The sequence below is a fragment of the Ambystoma mexicanum genome, chromosome 8, assembly GCF_040938575.1.
Source record: "Ambystoma mexicanum isolate Mex_15411 chromosome 8, UKY_AmexF1_1, whole genome shotgun sequence".
NCBI classification, from domain to species: domain Eukaryota; kingdom Metazoa; phylum Chordata; class Amphibia; order Caudata; family Ambystomatidae; genus Ambystoma; species Ambystoma mexicanum.
The window spans coordinates 1,382,242,634-1,382,266,752 of NC_090929.1; the positions used below are offsets into that span (position 1 = coordinate 1,382,242,634).

At 44.6% G+C, this 24,119-nt stretch overlaps 1 protein-coding gene across 1 annotated transcript in view; it reads right to left on the reverse strand.

The window, feature by feature from the left end:
- Positions 1-24,119, reverse strand: part of EDRF1 (erythroid differentiation regulatory factor 1) — a 1,702,580-nt gene that overhangs the window by 526,113 nt on the left and 1,152,348 nt on the right. Inside the window, exon 20 of the mRNA XM_069611509.1 lies at positions 23,267-23,416. Coding sequence (XP_069467610.1) covers positions 23,267-23,416 — 150 coding nt within the window. The remainder of the gene's footprint in view (positions 1-23,266; positions 23,417-24,119) is intronic.

A 24,119-nucleotide genomic window follows, 5' to 3' on the forward strand; every position in this document is an offset into this window, starting at 1 on the left:
TTGACCTTGAAGGAGCGTAAGCTGCAACCACAAGGGAAGTTTTACTGCGGGGATGGATGGGAGGGGCGATAAGGAATATGTCGGAGGAACATCCCATCGAAAGTACGTTACCAGGTAAGAAGTAACTTGTTCTATGAAGGGATTGTGTCCTCCGACATATTTCTTATCTTTGATAGACTCCCATAGCAATGGTGTGTAATTGGAGGTGGGAGTAAAAACGCCATGTTTCCCTTTAGGAATGTACAGAATGTAATACGGCTTTGCCAAACCTAGTCTCTTGACTAGAGGAGGAATCCAGGTTGTAAAATCTTGTGAAGATATGTGCGGACGACCATGTGGCAGCCACACATATGTCTCGAACCGGAACCCATCTTTGGAGGGCCGAAGAGGCTGCGATACCCCTGGTTGAATGAGCCCTAAGATTTTGAGGAGGCTCTTTCCCTGCTAGTTTGTAACATTCCAGAATGGCCAAAATAATCCATCTGGAAATGGTCTGTTTTGTTATCGGTAGTCCCAATTTGTGCCCTGAGTAACCTACGAACAGTTGGTCTGCTTGCCTAATCCTAGCAAGTCTGCTAATGTAAAAGCTTAAAGCCCGCCTTGGGTACAGCCTGTCTAGCCTTTCTTCCTCTTTCCCCGGATGGGGAGGAGGATAGAATGAAGTTAAGGTAATTTTCTGAGTGATGTGGAATTCAGAAACCAAATTTGGGAGGAAATTAGGCTTCACCTGTAGGACAACTTTGTCTTTATGAAAAATTGTACGAAGGGGTTTACAAGATAGGGCTTGTAATTCGCTCACCCTTCTAGCAGATGTTAGTGCCACTAATAAGACAGTTTTAAGGGTGAGAAATCTTAGCGAACAAGAGTGGAGTGGTTCGAAAGGAGTACCCATCAGGAAATTTAAGACTAAATTTAAGTCCCATAAGGGAACTTGGAATGGTCTTGGAGGATAGACATTAATTAATCCCTTTAGAAATTGTATTACTAAGGGTAATTTGAAAAACGATGGCTCCTCTGCAGTGCGCTTGAAGATCGATAGCGCTGCGAGATAGCCCTTGATAATGCCAACTTGAAGGCCTGAATTTGCCAAATAGAGTAGAAAGGATAACACTGTTGTTGTACCACATGAAAAGGGGTCGATATTCTCTTCTCTACACCAGCTGCAAAATTTCTTCCAATGGCAGCGGTATAAAGACTTTGTTGCTGGCCTTCTGGCCGAAAGCAACACCTCCATGACGTCATCAGGGAGTTCCCAATCCTTGTATCTCAACCTTTCAGAAGCCAAGCGTGAAGGTTGAGGGTTCTGATGTCTGGATGGAGAACCTGACCTCCCTTCTGTGAGAGAAGATTCTCCTTGAGTGGAAGGCGAATTGGAGGCCAGATGGACATGTCCACGTTCTCCTGGCCCAGTCTGGGGCAATTAGGATCATGGTCCTCCGGAATCTTCTCAACCTCTTGATCATTTGAGGAATGACAGGGACTGGTGGAAACGCGTACAGGAGTGGAAACTCCCAGTCCACTACAAACGCGTCCCCTAGAGCGCCTCTCGGGGGAAATTCCCTTGAACAAAACAGATCGCACTTCCTGTTGGTACTGGTGGCGAACAGATCCACTTGAGGGGTTCCCCAAAGGGCGAAGATCTCCTGAAGGACTTCCTGAGCAAGTTCCCACTCGTGGGAGACTGTGCCCTGCCTGCTCACAGCGTCCGCCGTCAAGTTCTTCTCTCCGGCTAGGTGAACTGCCCATAGAGAGATTCCTTCTTGAATTGCCCAAAACCAGAGCTGCATTGCCTCTCTGCACAGTGGCAGTGATCCTACACCTCCTCTTTTGTTGAGGTAGTGCATGGCCACTGTGTTGTCCATCATTATCAGGACATTTTTCCCCTGTACAGCTGGCAGAAAAGCCTTCATCGCTAGTCTGATTGCTCTCAGCTCTAACAGGTTGATATGTAGTCTGGACTCCGATGGAGACCAATGACCGCTGATGGTCAAGTCGTTGGCATGGGCTCCCCACCCCGTAAGTGAGGCATCTGTGACTACTGTTATCTCCGGCCATGGTTGCCAAAATAGTTCTCCTTTCAAGATGTTCTCCTGGCAGGCCCACCACTGAAGGTCTCGAGCCACCTTGTCTGGAACCTGAAGGAGATCTGTCATTCTTCCTGAGAATTGTGACCACTGAGTTCTTAGTGCCCACTGAAGAGATCTCATTCTCAGTCGAGCCTCTGGCACAAGGAAGATGCAGGATGCCATGAGGCCTAGCAACTTCAAAAAGTCGAAGGCTGGGAGACGTTGGGCATTTTGAAACTTGGTGACCATCTGCAGAATATCTTGAGCCCTCACCTCTGGTGGCGAGGCTTTTCCCAGGGAAGTGTCGAGGACCGCTCCAATGAACTGGAGTCTCTGTGATGGTATCATCTGTGACTTCTTTAAATTGAGAGAGAAGCCCAGTTTGTGAAGGAAGTGGCAAACATAATCTAGCTGGATCTGAGCTTGTTCTGAAGATACAGCTCTGATCAGCCAATAGTCCAGATAGGGGTAGACGTGAATCCCTTCCCTCCTTAGACTTGCAGCCACTACCGACATTAGCTTGGTGAAGACCCTCGGGGCAGAGGTCAGCCCAAATGACAGAACTCGAAATGATAATGAGAGCCGCTAATTACGAACCTCAGGTATTTCCTGTGTTTGAGATGGATTGGCACATGGAAATAAGCATCCTGGAGGTCCAGGGATACCAGCCAGTCCTGGAGCTGGAGGGCCTGAAGGATCTGTGAGAGAGTTACCATCTTGAACTTGTCCTTCCTGAGGAACTTGTTCAATTATCGTAAGTCCAAGATAGGTCTCAGTCCTCCGTCTTTCTTCGGTATGAGAAAGTAGGGGGGGAGTACCAGCCCTTGTTTCTCTCTGCTACAGGTACCGGTTCTATGGCACCTTTCTCTAGCAGGTCTACAATTTCCTGCAAGAGGAGCGGATCTGGAACTTTCAGAGCGCTGTTCCCCGGTGGATGACTCAGAGATGCGTAGAAAAGGCAGGCAGTAACCTTGGGCAACTGTCTCCAATGCCCAAGCATCTGACGTAATAGCTTGCCATTCCGTCAGATGTTGAGTTAACCTGCCCCCTACTGGTGTCTTGTGAGGAGAGTCCTCAGAGCGGGTTTGGAGGCGGCTGATGCAGATGCCGAGGGTAAAGAGGCACCTGCTGCGGCTTTTGTATTTTTAACCCGTCCACCTCGGGTGAATTTTTTCTGACCCCCTTGAACCAGCTGTCCTCTGCCTCTTCCGAATACGGAATAGAAGCGAAAGGACTTACTTCTCCAAGAGGTTCCTGAGGGGCGATATGGTGTCTGACGGATTGCAGCTCCCAGGGATTTTGATGCTGCCTTTGATGTTTGTAGCTTTTCTAAACTGTCATCCGCCTTCTTACCAAACAAAGAAGAGCCGTCAAAGGGCATATTCAAGAGTCTGCTTTGCACATCTGGAGCAAAACCAGACTTTCACAACCAAGCAAATCTCCGGGTTGTTGTACTTGCCGCCATGGCCCTGCTGATGCTGTCAGCAGAATCGATGCCAGTTTGAAGGGATTCGCACATTGCGTCTTTACCATCCTTAATGATGTTTAGAAACGCTTCCCTTTCTTCTCCCTCCGGGAGGCAGTCAGCCGCTGATGAAGCACACTCCCAAAGTGTGCGGCTGAACCTTGCGAGCGTACAAGTAGCATTGATGGATTTCAACGCCATGTTACATGCAGAAAATACTTTTTTGGCCATAGAGTCATATCTCTTGTCATCCCTGTCCTGTGGAACAGTAGGGTAAGCCGATTTACTACCTGATGAAGTTGCTGCCTGAACAAACAGACTCTCTGGAGTTGGGTGTCTGGATAAATATTCAGGGTCAGCCGTAGACACCCTATACTTGGCTGATAATTTTTTGTTAACTGCCGGGATAACCTCAGGGGTTTCCCAGTTTGCCAATATTTTCCTTTGTAATGCCGCATGAAACGGCACCACAGGATCCTCCTGAGGACCTTTAACCAAAATGTCTGTGAGGTCGTCTTGCTGAAAAGCAGGTGAGGGTGTAGACCACCCCATAAACTCTATTATCCTTGCCATCAAGGTTCTATAAGGGGTTTCAGCATATTCCACTGAGTCTGGTTTGGCAAATTCCACTTCTGGGGAAGTGTCCAACCCACTTGCTTCATGTAAGGATTCTTGGAGGTCCTTTAACCTATTTCATCAGAGGTAAATTCCTCTGGTACAGGAGTTGCAGATGCCTGCAACTCAAAAGGTCTCTCCTTATCCGAATTCTCCCCTTCTTCATAAATAGATGCTAAGGCTCTGGAATGATCAGATCTTTGAAATGGTATAAATCCCATAACCAGAGCAGAAGGGGCCAAATTCGTCATAATTGGCTGAGAAAACGTCGACGTCGTCGACGTGGACGTTAAAGGCTTTGAAGCCATCGAAAAAGGCGTCAAGAAAGATGTTGGTAGAGGCCTCGAGGAACTCGAGAGTATCGGAATTCTACTCGAGGTTGTCGACGACATCCTCGTGATCGAGGCTCTGGGTATGGCCACTGGCGGTGAGGTGGCCGTGGGTTTGTCCTTTCTCGGCATCGGCGTCGAATCGACTGACCTGTGCGTCGAAGAACCCTTCGATAATGGCGTCGAAGACGCAGATCTATGCGTTGAAGGGATTTTCGACGACAGCGTCGAAGACGCGACCTTGCCTTTACTCGAGGGTTTGTGACGCTCTCGAGTAGCTTCTTTCGCCGAGTGCTGCGACTCGCAGCGTTTTGATTTTTCGGTTCTTTCACCCAGGGTATCACCCTCAGCAGTCTTCGAGGGGGTCGAGGCCGCTTTCTCGAAGACGCTAAGCATCTTTTTGCAGAATTCCTCCGACTCAGCCTGAGAGCTATGTTTTGTGGGGCAGGAGACCCTTTTCGGGGAAAAGGAAGAAGACGACGAGGAAGGGGATCTTCGACGTCTCTTTTTTTTAATGCTTAGATCTCGAAGAGTGATGGGAACTGCTTTGAGACCTAGAACGAGAATGTCTATTGTGATGGCGAGGAGACGAATGTCTTGACTCCGCCGATGAAACTTTCAAAGAGGTTTTAACTGCCTTACCTCTCTCGAGCTTCCCCTTACGCTCCTTCAAGGCTTTCGCCGTCAGGGACATGCAGTCCTCGCACTCCGAACAATTGTGCTCGACTCCCAGGCACCACAAACAGATCCTGTGAGGATCCGTCAATGACATTTTCTTTCCACAGTCTCCACATTTTTTGAAGCCGGACCGTGGAGTCGTCGGTTCGGATGAGGAAGCCATCAAGTACGAGTCGGTATTCGAGGAATAATGAAGTATATTTGAAGAACCGAGCAACGATATTCCGAGGCACCACGAAGCGCAGAAAAACGGAACTGAGCAACGGACGCTGCGCGTGGCTATTTCTGGCCATGGTGACGTCGGCACCGATACGGTGGCTGTCGAGGGACACCAACTCGACGGAAGTCGATGCGCAGCGCTCTCTACTGAGAAAAAATTTGCCGAGGCCAGCAAGCTGGAGACGAATTATCAAAGATAAGGAATACGTCGGAGGACACAATCCCTTCGAAAGTGACGTTGGCTTTGATGTTCTTAGTTGAATGTTCTTCAAACCATACATAGCACACTGGATGTTTGTGACAAATCTCCAAACCTAACTGAGTTTATTTTATTGTGTGTCTTAAAAGCGCTGAAAATTCGGGATTTGGAAAATAAAGGCACACTGATATTATTTTGCCCCAACATGCTGCTATAAGGATTGAAATGTTGTCATGATGCTTTACTATGCAATGTGTGTCTTTTGCAAGTAAACTCTATAGGACAGTATTATTGTAGGTCTTGACACCCAAAACTTAAATATTTGTTCCAAGTAAAGCATGGAAGAAGGTGGTCGTGCCCAAATTGCAGAATGGGTTAAAATCCCTGCTTCGCCGTTTAGCATGTGATCCCGGGCAAATAATGTAATCTAAGCCCTGAGGTGCAAAGGGCTGAGGATATCGCTGTTTGCTGTGATGAGCGTTACTTCCAAGTGAAGAGGAGAGTGAAGACCAGAAGAGAGGAGGAGAGGAAAAGAGGTGCGTGTGCCTGTGCCTTTAACTGCCTGACTGACCTAGTCACCTGACCAGGCAAAACTGGTACTTAAGGCTGCCTCTTTCGCCCTTGTGGCGCTAAGCCCGGAGGTGCAAAGGGCTGAGGATATCGCCGTTTGCTGTGGCGAGCGTTACTTCCAAGTGAAGAGGAGAGTGAAGACCAGAAGAGAGGAGGAGAGGAAAAGAGGTGCGTGTGCCTGTGCCTTTAACTGCCTGACTGACCTAGTCACCTGACCAGGCAAAACTGGTACTTAAGGCCGCCTCTTTCGCCCTTGTGGCGCTAAGCCCTGAGGTGCAAAGGGCTGAGGATATCGCTGTTTGCTGTGGCGAGCGTTACTTCCAAGTGAAGAGGAGAGTGAAGACCAGAAGAGAGGAGGAGAGGAAAAGAGGTGCGTGTGCCTGTGCCTTTAACTGCCTGACTGACCTAGTCACCTGACCAGGCAAAACTGGTACTTAAGGCCGCCTCTTTCGCCCTTGTGGCGCTAAGCCCTGAGGTGCAAAGGGCTGAGGATATCGCTGTTTGCTGTTTGGCGAGCGGCGCAAGGTGTAATACACAGATCATAGCACCAGCAATGGATCCATCTAATCTAATGTCAACAAATCAGATTTTAAGAACTAGAGCCCAAGTGAAACGAACTGCAAATTCAGATGCAATGCCTGCAAAACGATTGAGAACTAAACAGGCGAGCCAATACTTGTGGATCGGCAACTGATAAAACAGATTTATCTGAAGATCCATCTGTGGTTCTGACAGAGGATGTGTTTGAACGGAGGAGGAAAATCTGCCTCCAAATTATGCTGCTTCGACGCCTTCGCCCGTGAAGTCAAATCTAACCCCTCCCGCCACAGTGCCTCCCCCTGGCTTCTCATTAGCCGACCTGGTGGAGGAGGGTTTGATGATATCATCAAAAAAGAAGAACAGAAAGGCTGCCAATGTTTTCGTCAGCAATAGCAATAGTGAACTTGACTCACCGAGTGGTGGGGCCGCGGTGTCACGATCCCATTGTGGGTCTGGAGAGGCTGTGTTAATTGATGCAGCACCGGCGACCGAGGACGTGGCTGCGGAGCGGTCGATGGAGGAGACGCAACACGAGCCCCGGCCGCAGCATCCACGGATGACGTTGGTAAGCAAGATTGTGGGGTGTGGCCTGTGGCGGCGGGTGAGCCCGGCGCGGCTGCAGAGATCTCGCGCGGAGCAGATTTCGAGCAGCCCCGGGTCGCTACGCTGGATGTGAATGTGAGCGATGTTGCAACTACTCGACCTGAGTCCGCTCTTGGCCGGACCATGTCGCCATGTGAGTCAGGGAGTGCCAGAGCGGCCCCTGCACATGAAGTAAGTGCATCCCATGCTTCACTTATGTTACCGATTCATGCTATAAACGATTCTCAGCGTGAGACTTTTTCCTCCATTCCGCATGCTATGATCCACATTCCCAAGCCGTCCCTTATGGACACTCTTCATAAAGATTCTTCTGTAAATACAACATGGCAGAAGGAAAACGTCCAGAATGGGGTGGAAAAGGCTTCTTCTGCTGTGGTTAATGACAAAAGAAATTCGCTACAGGTGGTCTCAGCAGTTTTGCAAAACCTGATAAGCCTGAACAAATCCAGAACCTCTGATCGGTTGGCTGTATCTACTCCAACCCATGATATACCAGATAAAGCCACCCAGAAAAGACACTGTATGAACGTCACCGATATTAATCGAGATATCTGGGGATCTGATAGTCACAAAAGACACAAACCACGAGAGATTGTGTCTCCTGCTGGTTCAGTACAGTCACAGGAGGGAAATGTGGCTGATTCCCAGAAAAGAGTGCCCATCCCTTACAATGCTGGGCTGCCTAATAGGAAGAGGAACCAACTTGATGGAAGTATAAGTTCATTTCATGAAGACTCATCAGACGATTCTGAAACAACGGACTCCTCGATTGGTGAACGTCCATTTCCAAAGATCAGGAGAGAAGGGGCATGCTCTAGACGAATCACACGTGATTCACAGGAGAGAACTGAAAGCATGCACCCAGCGTCGTGTACCCATGTGCCCTCTAATGACCTATTAATATCGCTAACATCTGCAATGGCAATTTCCCTCACTCCATTTACCAAGTTGTATGAAACATTAAATGAAAATGTGAAGGACGTCACAACACTATTAGCAATGATGAATTCAAAATTGGTTCACCTAGAGGCAATGCAGGGGACGGACGGATACAAACAAAACGAAGTGAACCATCAAATTTTGTCAGGCATACAAGCTTTAAATGAAGCCAAACAGAATGATATGCTCGACAAAAAGCTGTTCGCAGAAGTGGCGAAGGAAGCCTGGTCTTTATTTCAGAAGTCACATATAGTGCAAAAATGAGAAGAGTTGAAGAATGACGGAAATCAGAAAGACTTGGGAAGTAAAGCTTCAGTTTCTAACTCATTTGATGTAGTTAATTTTCCCAAGCTGGCCGCGAAGTCTGTTTGTCAAACACAGCCGGCCCAACCGCATAACCTTACTCTCCAAGCTAACAGGTCACCGGAAAGCTCGCCAATTGAAGTGATTGACTTGGTTAATGAAGGACCTAAAGTGGGTGCCTTATTGACGGATCCTGAGGTGGGAAATCAGACGGTCAATAAGTCACACAATAAACGGGACAGCCAAACAAACTCGCTTGAAACTTCGTTTCATACAGCTTTTCTACAAGCAAAAAACGCATCGAATCCAGCCTTGGTGGACTTTCAAACAGCTTCTGGCTCATCCCCTTGTCAGAAAATATCGGACTTGGTCTCCGTCCCGCAAGATGCGCCGCTAGGGCAACCAAAGCCGCCAGGTCTATTTCCCATTTTTGGAAACTCAGATGCAGAAGCGCAACCTACTCTGACGGTGGATGTAAAGAAAAATCTCCCCCAAACAAAAAAGCAAAAAAACATGCCAGCCCGAAAAAAATTGCAACAAAAAGGAGCCCGAAAATTTCTGCGTAATCTAAATATGTTTCAATTAGTTGACAAGGCTATTTATACAAGTTTAAAATTAGCAGACACAATTAAAGAGACTAAAATCGGTCACCTCGATCAAGGGGATGCAAAGTCAAGTGTCATGGAGAGTCCGCTCAACGAACAGGAATTGGCTATACAGGCGGACTTAATGGAACTATCAGTCTATGAAGACAAGGTTGGGGATGACGTCGAAGTTGTGAAAGCTCCTGTGAAAACAAGCGACACTCAAAGAGTTGCCGGATCTTCATCAGAATCAAATTCTAAGAACCTAAATCAGTTATCGAGTGTACCACAGAAGTGGCAAGATCTCTCAACCAATCCGACACGGGAGGTTAGAGACAGAGTGTGTGAGATAATTCCTCCTGCTGCAGAGACAACGGATGAAGGCAGTGAACCAAGGAGTCTGGAGTTCATCACATTACAAGAAAAAAGAGATAGACAAAGGACCCAAGAACAATCTAAAACCCTGAATGCTGATGGTTTAAGTCAGCGTCTTCCGAATGGGGTGATTTTGAAGAGAGGAATCGAATTAGTGGCGAGTGCCAACTCAAACGCCAAAGCACTTAAGTTTCAGAAATTGGATTTCCACCATTCAGAAATGCCGGCGCAAAATCAGAAAAACAGAAACCGGCTGCCTCCGGCACGATTGGCGGAGCCGTCGTCTCTGATTAAACTAATGTTAGAGCGACTGGAGGGAACCGATAAACTAATTTTGAATCGAACAAATATGTTAAGGTTGTTGCATTATGTTCCTCGACTCCGTTCTCTCGAGTCAAAAGACTTGAAAATCATTGAATTTCCAGATGACTCGTGTACTGACAAGGTGATTCTACATCTAAACTCCAATTTAATTGCAAACATAATCTTGGAGGCAGATGAAGAGCTGCTGTCGCTAGGTTTTGATACCTACAAAGTGCTGGACCCGAATCGATGTGAAAAAGAAGAGATGAAAATTAGTCAAGGGGAGCCATTGCTTTCTAGCAAGGGTGATTCCGCGCCATTGGAGGACTTGAGAAAGAGGGATCAAATGGCCCAAAACGGGCAGCTTCAATCTGGTAAGAGTGGACTAATTCATAATGTCCAACTAACCGCTTTCCCGCTTCAAAGTTCGGCGGCGGTAGAACAGGAGTCGAAGATCAGAACAAGTCCTATGGAGAAAATCAAAATTACCATAGATAATGAGAGACTATCCGATAAACCCTCTTCTATACAATCTAGCAACCAAAGAGCACACGCCTCAGGGGAATATCGGAACTGGCTGGCCTCTGCGTTAAATACAAATTCGAACAGCTAATGCCTAAAGTCTAACGTAACTCAGGAATGTTCCTTTGCTTCATGGAACACACGTGGCTTCTTACATCTCTTAAACAACAACTGGGCACACGAGCTACAACTGATCTGTCTTCAGGAAACCTGGATGTGTGAATTACCAACTATCACAGACTTTGAATGTGCGCTGAACCCAGCTATTAAGGCCGAGAAGGGCCGCCCTTTAGCTGGTCTCTTGACAATGATCAAACGGTCATCAGGATACCGGTTGCTGAAATCAGTGAATTACACGCTTTACATTCAAGTCTGCGAGATAAGAAAATCTGTTGTTATTCACAAGGTTTGCGATGCGATCCATATTATTAATTTATATTGGAACCACCAACGAACTGGGATACAACCTTTTATTGATCAGGTTACCGCTATTCTTGATAATCTGTTAGAGTCCAGTACTGGAAGTGGCTCGATTGTCTGTGGTGATTTAAATATTGACTTCTTTAATCCACAGAATTCCCTCAAAGGTCATTTAGCAAAATCATGGTTAGATGAAATGGAAGTAAGAGGTCTCTCAATGCTAAACGGCTGCACGCAAGGTGATATACCGGCAAAGCCGACGTGGCAGCGTGAAAGCCAAAGTTCCATTCTTGACTATATCTTCGTTTCTGACACTCATGCATGGGAAAATTAACTCAATGAAAATTCGGACAATGAACAACAGTGACCACGAAATGCTGGAACTAAAATTTCAAGATTTAAGAGGCCCGCAGAGTAAAAAATGGAACACTAACATTTCAGTGGAACCAAATCGCTTTCGTTTAAAGCTGGAAGAAAAGGAGGTAATCACAATCTGTAACCAATTCAAGTCAACGTCGAAGGAGATTGATTATGTGCCAATCTTGACGCAATTCAAAACAAAAAATATTGGTCTGAAAAACTGGTCTTTTCAGAAAAAACATAGTTTTGATCTCATGATAAAACAACGAAAAAGAACGATGAGAGCGGAAATTCGAAAAAATAATCAAGGCCCAAAGGGAGAAATAGCAGCGAAAAACAAAGCAGTTAGACAATCCTACAAAAATTGGATTAAAAGCCATCGAGCAATATTACACCAGAATGATGCCGAAGCAATGATGAAGATTCTAATGAATAAAAACAGTGGTGATTTCTGGCGAACAATCAATTGCATGGAAACCCCGCAAGTGGCCCTGCAAGCTTGCCCGGTTCCAGAAATAGAGTGGGTGAACCACTTCACAGCCCTATATCATAAAGATCTTGTTCCAAATAAGTCAACTTCTAACATAATATCATGGAATCTACAGTTCTCAAAAGACGACATCCCTGAGATAATCGTGAGAGCAAAAAACTCTCGGGCACCTGGCCCGGATGGGTTGTCGAACTGTATGATTAAACAGTTTCCAGACTTATGGGCTGACCTGTGTTGTGATTTATTTGTAAGAATCAACTCGCAAAATCAAATACCAGCCTCATGGAAGACAGGGATAATAGTGCCTATATTCAAGAAAGGTAATAGATCATCACCGAAAAACTACCGACCGGTGGCCTTGCTTGATGTTCTGGGCAAGATTTTCGCATCTCTGTTGCAAATAAAACTGACTGCTTGGGCGAAAACAGCGAATAGAGTGGACGAAAGACAGGCGGGTTTTGTGAAATCTGTTGGGTGCTCTCTAAACCTGCTTGTATTAAATCTGCTGAAAATGGACGCCCTAAGAACAAACACGAGAGTGTATCTTGCCTTTGTTGACTTTTCCATGGCATTTGACATGATCGACCGTGAAGTGTTGTGGCAAAAATTGGAATTGTGGGGCTGTCCAGTCGGATTACTTGCAGCAATTAAAGAACTTCACACTGACACCTCAATTGCAATTCGGCTCGATATATCTGGGACCTTATCTGCTCAAATCAAGACGCATAAAGGTGTCAAGCAGGGCTGCCCGTTAGCAGTAGCAATTTTCAGCCTTTTTATCTCTGATATCGGTGCAACGATTCAATCTGTGAGATCTTTTCCACCAAAACTCAATTCATCGAAGGTAAGCTGGCTGTTGTATGCTGACGACTTGGTAATCCTTGATTTGACACCAATTGGGCTTCAACGCAAACTGGAAGCAGTTCAAAAATATGTGTGCCAGAACAACTTAAAGATCAATACTACCAAGACTGAAATACTGGTTTTTGAGAACTTAAAAACAAGCCGGAAATCAAGGGGCTTAAGACATGTGTGGTCTTTAAATCAAGAGAAATTGCAAATCTCAAAAAGTGTAAAATATCTCGGCATGATTATAAACTCCAGTATCTGCGACGAGCCTTGGGTAGCAGACTCAAAGCGAAAGTGCGGCCAGCTGGCTTGTCGGGGCCTAGTGATACACAGAAAATACGGGCGCTTCTCAATGCAACCGCTGCACAATTTTTATGAGCAAAAAGTTGTCCCGATCTTGACCTACGGTGCGGAAAATGCTTTTGGATGCCCGTCGACTCACTGGGCCTCAATGGAACATATGTTCTGGACTAAGTCCTTAAGCTTACCGCCTGGAATTGCATCAGCTTGTATAAGATATGAATTAGCTCTAATCTCACTGCACGCTAGGATATGCTGGAACCAGCTAGCACTGTTTCGAAAAACCAGAGCAGAGGAAGGAATATTCCAATTTCAGATATTTCATCATGCTCCATCTGAAGGTCCAGATATCCTCTTGCAATGGGTTAAACGATGTGAAGATCTTTTAGTAATGAATAACATCAACTTGAAAACTCTTCACACAAATCCAACGGCAGCTAAAGTGACATTGTGGCGCGCCGACTGGATAAATACATGTACTGGACGTCTAGCTGCAAACGCGATGAAAGATTCACCTGCCAAAGCAAGAGGGTACAATATCATTCAAAAATATCTGACTCGCTTTCCGAATCCGAAAGCTAGAAGATCATTTATGCTATTCCGGCTAAATGCAATGAAAACCAGGGATCGAATTTGTCACTGGGCGTGCAATGTGGGTCTAAATCCCATCTGTCGGTTGTGTAAAAAGGAGCCGGAGTCCCTTAGACATTTAGTCCTTTCTTGTTCAGCGTTGAAAGATGTAAGATCAATTCATCTGGGCCAGTGGCACGACGATCATCAGTCAGCGTGCGCTGATGTGTGGTGGCAGAGCATGTGGAATGGTTTGGACATGAAACTAATCATACCCTTGACCTCCTTCCTGGCCGACATAGAAGAGAGCTTAAAGGACAACAATAAGTAATTAGGAGACGGCTAGACCAAGCGTTCTATGTACTTTAAGAACGATCGAGCAATGTCAAGATTTGGGGATAAAAGGGAGGAGGTTAATTGGGGAGAAATGATAAAGGTTAATGTGTTATTTTTAATTTTGAATTCTTAATGTTGCTTTGTGAAATATTTTAAAGGTTTGAATTTAAACCAATAAAATAAAAAATAAAAATAATAATAATGTAACCTCACCCTGACTTCAACTGCAAAAAATTGGAGTGCTTATAAGTGATTACGTTTAGATCACTACAATAGGACAGTTTATATAAGTGTAGGGACACATTGGTGTACCCTGGTGCTCCTATGCTAGTGGCTCCAAAACTGTCACATAGAATTGCATTATTGCTGCACTGGCCCTCCCCCAGTCTCATATCACTTGATTTGACAGGCAGACATCGTCTCACCAGTCAGTCAGTGCACCAGGGATTCTACTATAGTGGACCAACTGAAGTTACTTGGGCCGTCCAGAGTACTGCCCCAAACTCTGCTATGTCCTGTTATGCTATGATATTGAGTCTTTCATTGACACCATCTGCCATTTTGACACTTTCTAGGACCTTCATGATCTGCAAGAAGTGGTTTTCAGACTTAAAGGAGAGAGTTAACGGATTGTAACATTGATGCTGCACTAGAATAGTCTCTTTAAAACGAGTAATGAAGTTGGATGCCCCTACACAAGTAGGTTTTCCAGTCCTACACCGTCTCTGACGTTAGTGCCGCTCCCAACACTTGAAGGTTTAGCCCCTGCCTACATTTTAGCCTAGGTGCACCCCTGGATGTGCACACTTGCATTTTGTTAGGCAGAGAGGTAAAGGAAGCCTTTAACCGAAACTGGTGGTGTTTAAGTTTTACTGTTTTTGTTCAGAAAAATGTACTTGAACAAACGCAGTACAACTTTAAAGCTGCTTCTTTCAAGCAAGACTTCCATCACCTCTCTGCATAATGCTTTAAAATATACCATTTGATAGTTGGTCCTTTTACCAGACCATGGGGGGGTGGGGGGATCTGATCAGTGGGGGCGGAGACTCCAAGTTTGCCCCACCTATTTTCTGAAGCCCCCCCGCCCGAAATGTAGGTTTCGTTGCAGCCCTGGCTTGAACTACTGCTGAGACGTGGCTACATGACTGCACCAATCAGAAGTGAAGAAACTGCTTTACCTTATTAGGAGCACTTTGATGGCAGTACATTTATTGATATTTGCAACTTGATTTGTGTGTACAAGTGAATAAATCCCTCCCTTAATCAGCATTTCGTGCGTCGTCATACGTGAAGCCACCAAAGGGAACTAATTCTGATGGTAAGGTCGACGGTAGGTTGTTGTTGTCAGAGTCTCTGGCTGTCACAGCAGTACTCCCATACAGCAGATTAGGAGTACGAGTGGAAGTAGACGTTTTGCTCCTAAATTCGTGCATTGAAGTCATGTTAAATAAGAAACACACTCGCCAGCTGTTGCGATGGCAAGGCAAGGAGATCTTCACCGAAGCTAGCAGCCGACGACAACTAGCGCTTTGCGCAGGTAGAAGCTTTACAGGCAGGCAAGAGCTACGAAATTACTGGGCCCGCAGCAACACCATCTTCTGGCTCAAGCTGTCCTCAACTGCACTTCAGCACACTTTTTTTATGTGTCATTGAGTTCCTGGCTCAGGCTGGCCTCTGCATAATCCTTAAAAGGTACAGAGGGTCCGTCTTTCCACTGTTTCCCCAGTAGTGGGAGATATGGGGCACCTCGTTGCTAGGCTCTCTCACTCCTGTGAAAGGTATCTGTGGCGTAAACATCCAAAAAGAAACCACTATGAGCAGCACAGGTCTTTCCCTGCATCTGCACTTCAATAGTGTAATCTGGAAAACCGATTACGTAGACCAGCATCTATTTGTTGTTGTAAAAATCATTTTAGCTTCAATTACAGAGTATCTCTAACTTTTGTGAGTAGAAAAGTTTCCTTGATTAGGTGTAAGAATAGTCACATTTGATGCATGTGCGTGACATTCTGTTGCTACGACAACATCTTCGTGTATGGTTCCAGAATGTTGATGGAAGCATACACGAAGATGTTGATGGAAGAGGTTGGTCTCTCCGGGGCTCTTACGAATAAACCTGTATGAATCTTGATTCACACAAAATCGGAGTTGTGTGTTGATGTGTCAATGTACACTACAATTGGCGACGAGGATGTCCTAAGGAAGGAGCCCCGGGCGCAGCGTTCGTAGTGAAAGGAAGCTGTTGATCGCTGCCGTTACAGTGACGAAGTACGGTATGGCGATCGTAATTATATTAAAGAGAGAAATGCGCTCATGAGAAGGAGGTGAGGAGCGGGAGACCGGGTGTGAAAAAAAAAAAAAAAACAAAAGAGACGTTAAATTGTACTTACAAGCAGCGGCGGATGAGAGACGTGCGCGAGCGGCCAACTGCCTATCGCATTAGAGGAAAGGACCCTAGTACGTGCTGAACGTGCCGCCATTTTGAAAAAAAAAACGGAGAAGCATACGGAAAGAGGTACAGATACAATGTGGATGTTATATAAGTGGTGCATTTAAAAAAAAAAAAAGTGGACAATACTTATTGAAATAGAGTGCAGCACATTAAGTGAAGGTGCCCCAGGAAGTTTATTGATATAGAGTGCAGCACATTAAGTGAAGTGCCCCAGGAAGTTTTAGCAACATCTGTTGGAATATAGGGAACATCATGCAGACCATATCTGCTCCAGTGAAGTTTTTGCCATTGCCTGGGAATCCAACATGTTCTTGGGAACAATGGCAGGATAATTTTCAAGTATATCTGAGAGCAATTGGAGGGTCAAGATACAGTGATGATCAGAAGGAGGCCACTCTTCTAAGTTGTGTAGGTGCGGAGGCACTAAGGATTTTTAGGACTTTACCTGAATTGGTACAGGATGAAGTGAGTTGGGAAGAATCGTCGAGTGGAGCCAGAAAATATGACACAGCAATGGCCAAACTCAATAAACATTTTGGAAATAAAATTAATATAGTATTGGAAAGATATAGATTCTTTACGCGAAAACAAGGTAAGGAAGAAAATATAGACTCGTATTTAGCTGCATTGAGGGGGTTGATGGCCACTTGTGCGTTCACAGGAGTTGCAGATGAATATTTAAGAGATCAGGTGGTGTTACATGTGGCAGATCCCCGGATTCAACAACGGTTATGGCAAGCGAAAAACCCCACATTGGATAAAACAATTGAGATAGCCAGATCTATGGAATTGGGGGAAAAATGTATGAAGGAAGTTCAAAAGAAAATGGAGAATGTGGAAGTTAAATCAGTACAAGAGATGGAGGTTGGGAAATATACCAGTCAAGAAGATGATTTGGTTGCCATTGTCAAGAGGTTGGTCAAATCAGATGTTAATAGTGGAAGTAGACAAGGAAGGAGTGGAGTGTTCAAACAGAATAACAGATGCTGGAATTGTGGATGGCATAGACATGCCGATACAGAAAGAGATTGTCCAGCTGCGTCAGCGGAATGTTACAGATGTGGTCAATTGGGACATTTTGGAAAAATGTGTCACAACAATAGATCAAGAGGAAGACTCAACAGCCGGTTTGGGAGAAATATTGGACGCTACAATAGAGGTAGAGGTGCAGCGATGACAAGTATAAAAGCAATGGAAGACATGGGTGGTCCGAGTAATTTTTTGGCAATCAAGGATCGGCTTGAAGATGAAGTTCAAATACTAACTCTTGCATCAAGTGAAAAAGAGATGGGACCATGGGTAGCCATGGAGATAAATGATATAACGCTACAAGTAATGGTGGATACTGGTTCTCCTTATACAATGGTTGATGTAGAGACGTATGTCAATGTCTTAAAAAAAAATTTGGGGGAATTACAAACGACAAATATCAAGGCAACTGGATATGGAAAAACACCCATCAACATTATAGGATTTGTGTGGGTACATCTGAAATTTGAAGGGAGAGAAACATATTGTAGATTATTTGTGGCTGAGAATGGATTTTCAATAGTAGGTTGGTGGGAGCAAGCAACATTGAAAATCAGAATTCATCCTGGTGAAAAGGTACCCATCTTATGCATTACGGAGAGCAGTTGTGATACAGCAGAAAATTTGGCAAAAGCCTTTCCGAAAGTTTTTAAGGAGGAAATTGGTTTACTCAAAGGATTTGAACATCGAATCATACTAAAAAGGGGTGCAAAGCCAGTGGTACATAGAGTGAGAAATATACCCATTGGTACCAGAGAAGCATTGAAGGCTGAATTAGAAAGGTTATGCAAGCAAGATGTCATTGAACCTATTGAAAGCTCGGAGTGGTTATCCCCCATCGTGATTGTCAAAAAACAGGATGGGTCCATTAGAATGTGTGTGGACCTAAGAGACTTAAATTCTAACATTTGGGTGGATCGCCATCCGTTGCCGAACATTGGGGAAATGTTGACTACCATGAAACCGGCAAAGTATTTTACAACGTTAGATTTATCGTCAGCGTATCACCAGGTGCTGCTGGAAGAAGAGAGTAGACATCTAACGTCTTTTGTGACACCCTTAGGAGCCTTCCGGTACAAGAGAATGCCGTTTGGGTTGGCTTCAGCAGCTGCAGTGTTCCAGAGACTGATGCATCATTTATTTGAGGGTCTACAAGGAGTACATTATTTTCAGGATGACATATTGGTGTCAGGTATGTCTCAAGAAGAACATGATGCAAAGTTATTGGGAGTATTACAAGTATTACAACAAAAAGGAATGACCTTAAAAATTGAGAAATGCAAAATCAAGAGAAGTGAAGTAACATATTTGGGTCATCGCATAACTGCTGATGGAATAAAGCCAAAAGACTCATTAGTAGATACCATTTTGAAAATTGCTGATCCCAAGAATAAGGACCAACTGAGGAGTTTCATGGGATTAACTGAATACTACTCGAAGTTTGTTGACCATTATTCAGACAGAACAGAGAGAATGAGAAGTTTAATGTGCAAAGGTGTAAAATTTGAGTGGACTGAAGGTATAAAAAAGGAATTTGAACAAATCAAAATTCTGATCAATAAAGCACCGGTATTAAAATTATTTGATTCAAGCGCAAAAACAAGAATATCTGTGGATGCAAGCAACATAGGACTGGGAGGAGTTCTAGAACAGGTTCAGACTGGAGAAGTTGTTCCAATTGCTTTCGCTTCACGGACATTAAGAGGTGCTGAGAGACATTATTCAACAATTGAAAAAGAAGCTTTGGGGGTTAAATGGATATTGGAACATTTCAAAAGTCTCATTTGGGGCATTCCGGTGGACATTATTACAGATCACAAACCACTTGTACATGTGTTGAATTCAAAAAATCCTCATATGACCTCTCCAAGAATAAGAAGATGGATATTGATCATCATGCAGTTCAATGTGAGGATAAAATATACTCCAGGAAAAAACAATGTGGTAGCGGATTGTTTTTCTCGCCTGCCGTGCGAGAACGTAGCAGAGGTTGGTGATGAAAGTGAAACAGTGATGGAAGAACAAAATATGGACTGTATTATTGCTCAAGTGCATCCCAGTTTTTCAAAGGAGGAATGGATAAGAGCTAGTGAATCTGACCCTGAACAAGAAATGTTGAGAAGAGCCATTGAGAGTGGATGGCAAAACATGGATGACAATACAAAATACTGGGAGAAATTTAAGGATGAGTTATCTAATGACAAAGTTTGTGTTTATCGAGGAGAACGCATCATACCTCCAACGAATTTGAGGAGGAAAATTATGGACATTGCCCATGAAGGTCATGTGGGAAGGATGTTGACAAAGAGAAGAGTAAGAACTGCTTATTGGTGGCCTAACATGTGGAGTGAAATGGAAACTTTGGTCAGAGATTGTACTGCATGTGCAGTGAGTGACAAGAGTAAGTTGAAAATTACAACCCCATTGCAACCAGTGAATATTCCTAGTACAGTATGGACAAAATTAGCCATTGATATAACTGGGCCCTATGAGACATTAGAGTCGAATAAAGTGTTCCTCATAGTATTGGTAGATTATACGTCTAAGTGGGTGGAATGTGGCATTGTTGAGGACTCAGTGTCAGCTATCAAAGTAGTGAAATTTCTGGAAGAAATCTTTAACCGAGAAGGTGAACCGCAAGAACTGGTGTCGGACAATGGAACTCAATTTATGTCCGTAGAGATGCAAAAGTTTCTGAAGGACAGAGTTATTAAACATAGCACCACAGCTTTATACCATCCAATGGGAAATGGGTTGGTGGAGAGGATGAATCGTTTTATAAAAGGTATTATTCAGCTAGCCGTGATAAATCAGTTACCCTGGAAAGAGACACTCAAAGAGGCTCTCAATACATACAAAGTCACGCCACACTCAGTCACTGAGGAAATGCCATTCACGTTGATGAGAGGAAGGACACCTACTAATAGACTGAGACCTGCTTGGATGGAGAGAAAAGGAAATAAGGAGATAAATTTGGAAGACATTGTCAGCAAAGTAAAAAGAAAACAAGAAGAGTATAAAAGATATTATGACAAACAAAAACATGTTCAAGAAAGCCAAATTGAATCAGGTGATTGGGTTAGAGTCAAAGAGCCAAACAGGGTGATGAAAGGAGAATCAAGATATCGTCCTCCTCAAAGAGTGAAGGAGTGCTCAAAGAAATCTGTGATATTAGAGGATGGCAAAAAATGGTCATGCGATGATGTAGTTTTGGCAAAGGAAAATGAGATGAGGAGAAATGAAGGAGAACAAGGCTGGTGTGAGGAAACATTCCGGAATAAGATATCCAAGGATGATATTGAAGAAACAAGAGTAAGATGTAAAGATAATATACAAGAGGAGAAAACCCAAGGTAGACCACAAGAAGTAGGGAGTGACAAATCTTGGGCTATACCAAGACACAGGAGAAGATGTTGGAACCGTAAATCTGACTATGTGTACTATTGAAGATTTGATATTTAATGATTGGATCCAGATAACGAATTACAACCCTGATATAATGAAGATACTGTATCCTTTATTAATATACATAGTTCAAGTTATTATGCACAGTAATGTATATATATGCAACAGCAGTTAGATATAATAAGGGTGTTCTAGTTTTAATGAGTTTTTTTATTTTGTTATTTTGTTAGAAGGGGAGATGTAAGAATAGTCACATTTGATGCATGTGCGTGACATTCTGTTGCTACGACAACATCTTCGTGTATGGTTCCAGAATGTTGATGGAAGCATACACGAAGATGTTGATGGAAGAGGTTGGTCTCTCCGGGGCTCTTACGAATAAACCTGTATGAATCTTGATTCACACAAAATCGGAGTTGTGTGTTGATGCGTCAATGTACACTACATTAGGGGTCCTTCTCCATTTTTATTCCACTATCCAAAGCGCACTTTTGTGCAGTGAGAGTTCGACACAGTACCACGTGTTGCCAAAATCACTTGCGAGAGATATTAGTACTGACAATCTTGTAGTGCTGGGACAGTAAGAAGGGATCTTTGAGAAAAACAACTTCTAATACTGCAGATTCACCACAAGATGGCGGAATATGCACATACTAAGAATCTAAAAAGAGCGAATCGCCAGAAAGACTTTCGTTTACACTAAACAAAGATTTGAAAATGACGATTAGAATATTCCAAATTCTGGTTCAATGTAAAATGGTAGAGGTGTACCTCTTAATACCCACGAACTTCATCTTATTCGTGTAAACAAGGGGTGTGGGGGAAACGCCACTACAACGGATTGACACTTTATTCTCCTTTACATTTCCCCAATCCAATCCCACCCGAATCTCCTTCCACCAAAAATATTCTGTGATTGTTAAAGAACCAGGAAAGGGAAACCCCACGTGTCCAACATACATCTCCTGCGCCCCTGCGCTTTTTCAAAAAACATCTTATAGTTCACTTGGTGCCTAGTAGGCTGTTGGCCTTTTTAAAATGTAACTGGGGGTAGACCACGGGCAAGATTTTTCCCAGTGACGACCACCAGTGTAGGGCAGATTTGAAGAGAGCCACGAGGAAAGTGCATTCTAGAACCAAAGATATTCCAGTCGCTAAACGGTATCATAAAACTGCGCTGAATGGCAATACCTGATTCCTGAAGCAGCTGTGAAACATGGATGCTGAATAAATGCTAGAAACGAGGTGCAAATGGCGGTACCCGATTCCTGAAGCAGCTGTGAAACATGGATGCCGAATAAATGCAAGACATGAGGTGTAAATGGCGATCCTCGATCCCTGAAGCAGCTGTGAAACATGGATGCCGAATAAATGCAAGACATGAGGTGTAAATGGCGATCCCCGATCCCTGAAGCAGCTGTGAAACATGGATGCCGAATAAATGCAAGACATGAGGTGTAAATGGCGATCCCCGATCCCTGAAGCAGCTGTGAAACATGGATGCCGAATAAACGCAAGACATGAGGTGTAAATGGCGATCCCCGATCCCTGAAGCAGCTGTGAAACATGGACGCCGAATAAACGCAAGACATGAGGTGTAAATGGCGATCCCCGATCCCTGAAGCAGCTGTGAAACATGGATGCCGAATAAACGCAAGACATGAGGTGTAAATGGCGATCCCCGATCCCTGAAGCAGCTGTAAATGCAAGACATGAGGTGTAAATGGCGATCCTCGATTCCTGAAGCAGCTGTGAAACATGGATGCCGAATAAATTCAAGACATGAGGTGTAAATGGCGATACCCGATTCCTGAAGCAGCTGTGAAACATGGATGCCGAATAAATGAAAGACATGAGGTGTAAATGGCGATACCCGATTCCTGAAGCAGCTGTGAAACATGGATGCCGAATAAATGCAAGACATGAGGTGTAAATGGCGATACCCGATTCCTGAAGCAGCTGTGAAACATGGATGCCGAATAAATGAAAGACATGAGGTGTAAATGGCGATACCCGATTCCTGAAGCAGCTGTGAAACATGGATGCCGAATAAATGCAAGACATGAGGTGTAAATGGCGATCCTCGATCCCTGAAGCAGCTGTGAAACATGGATGCCGAATAAATGCAAGACATGAGGTGTAAATGGCGATCCTCGATCCCTGAAGCAGCTGTGAAACATGGATGCCGAATAAATGCAAGACATGAGGTGTAAATGGCGATACCCGATTCCTGAAGCAGCTGTGAAACATGGATGCCGAGTAAATGCAAGACATGAGGTGTAAATGGCGATACCCGATTCCTGAAGCAGCTGTGAAACATGGATGCCGAGTAAATGCAAGACATGAGATGTAAATGGCGATCCTCGATCCCTGAAGCAGCTGTGAAACATGGATGCCGAATAAATTCAAGGCACGTTATAAATGCCGCATCATATCATATAAAATGCTAGAAATGAGGTGAAGCAGCCGTGAAACATGGATGCTGAATAAAAGCTAGAAATGAGGTGTAAATGGCGATACCCGATCCCTGAAGCAGCTGTGAAACATGGATGCCGAATAAATTCAAGGCACGTTATAAATGCCGCATCATATCATAAAATGCTAGAAATGAGGTGAAGCAGCCGTGAAACATGAATGCCGAATAAATGCAAGACATGAGGTGTAAATGGCGATCCCCGATTCCTGAAGCAGCTGTGAAACATGGATGCCGAATACATGCTAGAAACGAGGCGTAAATGGCAATACCTGATTTCTGAAGCAGCTGTGAAACATGGATGCAAGTCTGTGGTGAATAGTTGCTGCTCGGTACTGGCACAGGGCTTGTCGTGCTGACACGGTATCGACATCGCAGTATTTCAGTGACTTCTGCATGGAATCGTTGACTTCTCTCTCGATCTGCAAAAACAACAATAATACAGTAAAAGATCACACAAGATTGCGGTGGAGAGAATTGCAGAAGCATACGGCAAGACTAAAGCGCGTTTCACCTGGGAAAATGCGACCAGGGTTTCGGACCCCTTGAAACCCATACACTACAACTTGTTGCATATTTACAACAACGAGTCTCATAGTGGTGTTGCAAAGGCATTCGCCCATTTCGGTGCATTTTGTAAAGGTTTTTTTTAATGTGCTATCACGAAATTGGGCCCTAAAGATATGCAACGCATCTTCATGGTGACTTCCAACTTCCACACGATCATGTGTGGTCTCTACAAAAGTGTGGGAAGTTTCAAGCTAACAAATGGGTCTAATTCAGATTTTGGGGAGGCTATGGGGGGCGCGCACCGGCCCGTTTCTAAAATGTTCAAATTATTGCTGCCGTCCCTCAGAACGGCTGGCCTCTCACCCGCGACTGAAGGGTGTGCGCACCGGCCCGCTGCTAATCTTTTCATCAACTGTTGCGCCGTCCCTCAGAGCTGCTGGTCGCTCACACGTAGCTGTGTGGTGTGCGCATCGACCCGTTGCTATTACCCAGCACACCAGGTCGGAATGGTCTCGTCTGTAAGTAGGTTCTTCACGTCACAAAGGCCTTATGACGCAGCCCTTCGATAACCCACTTCAGCGGTCAGTCACACATGTTTCTTTCCCAGGCGCCCAA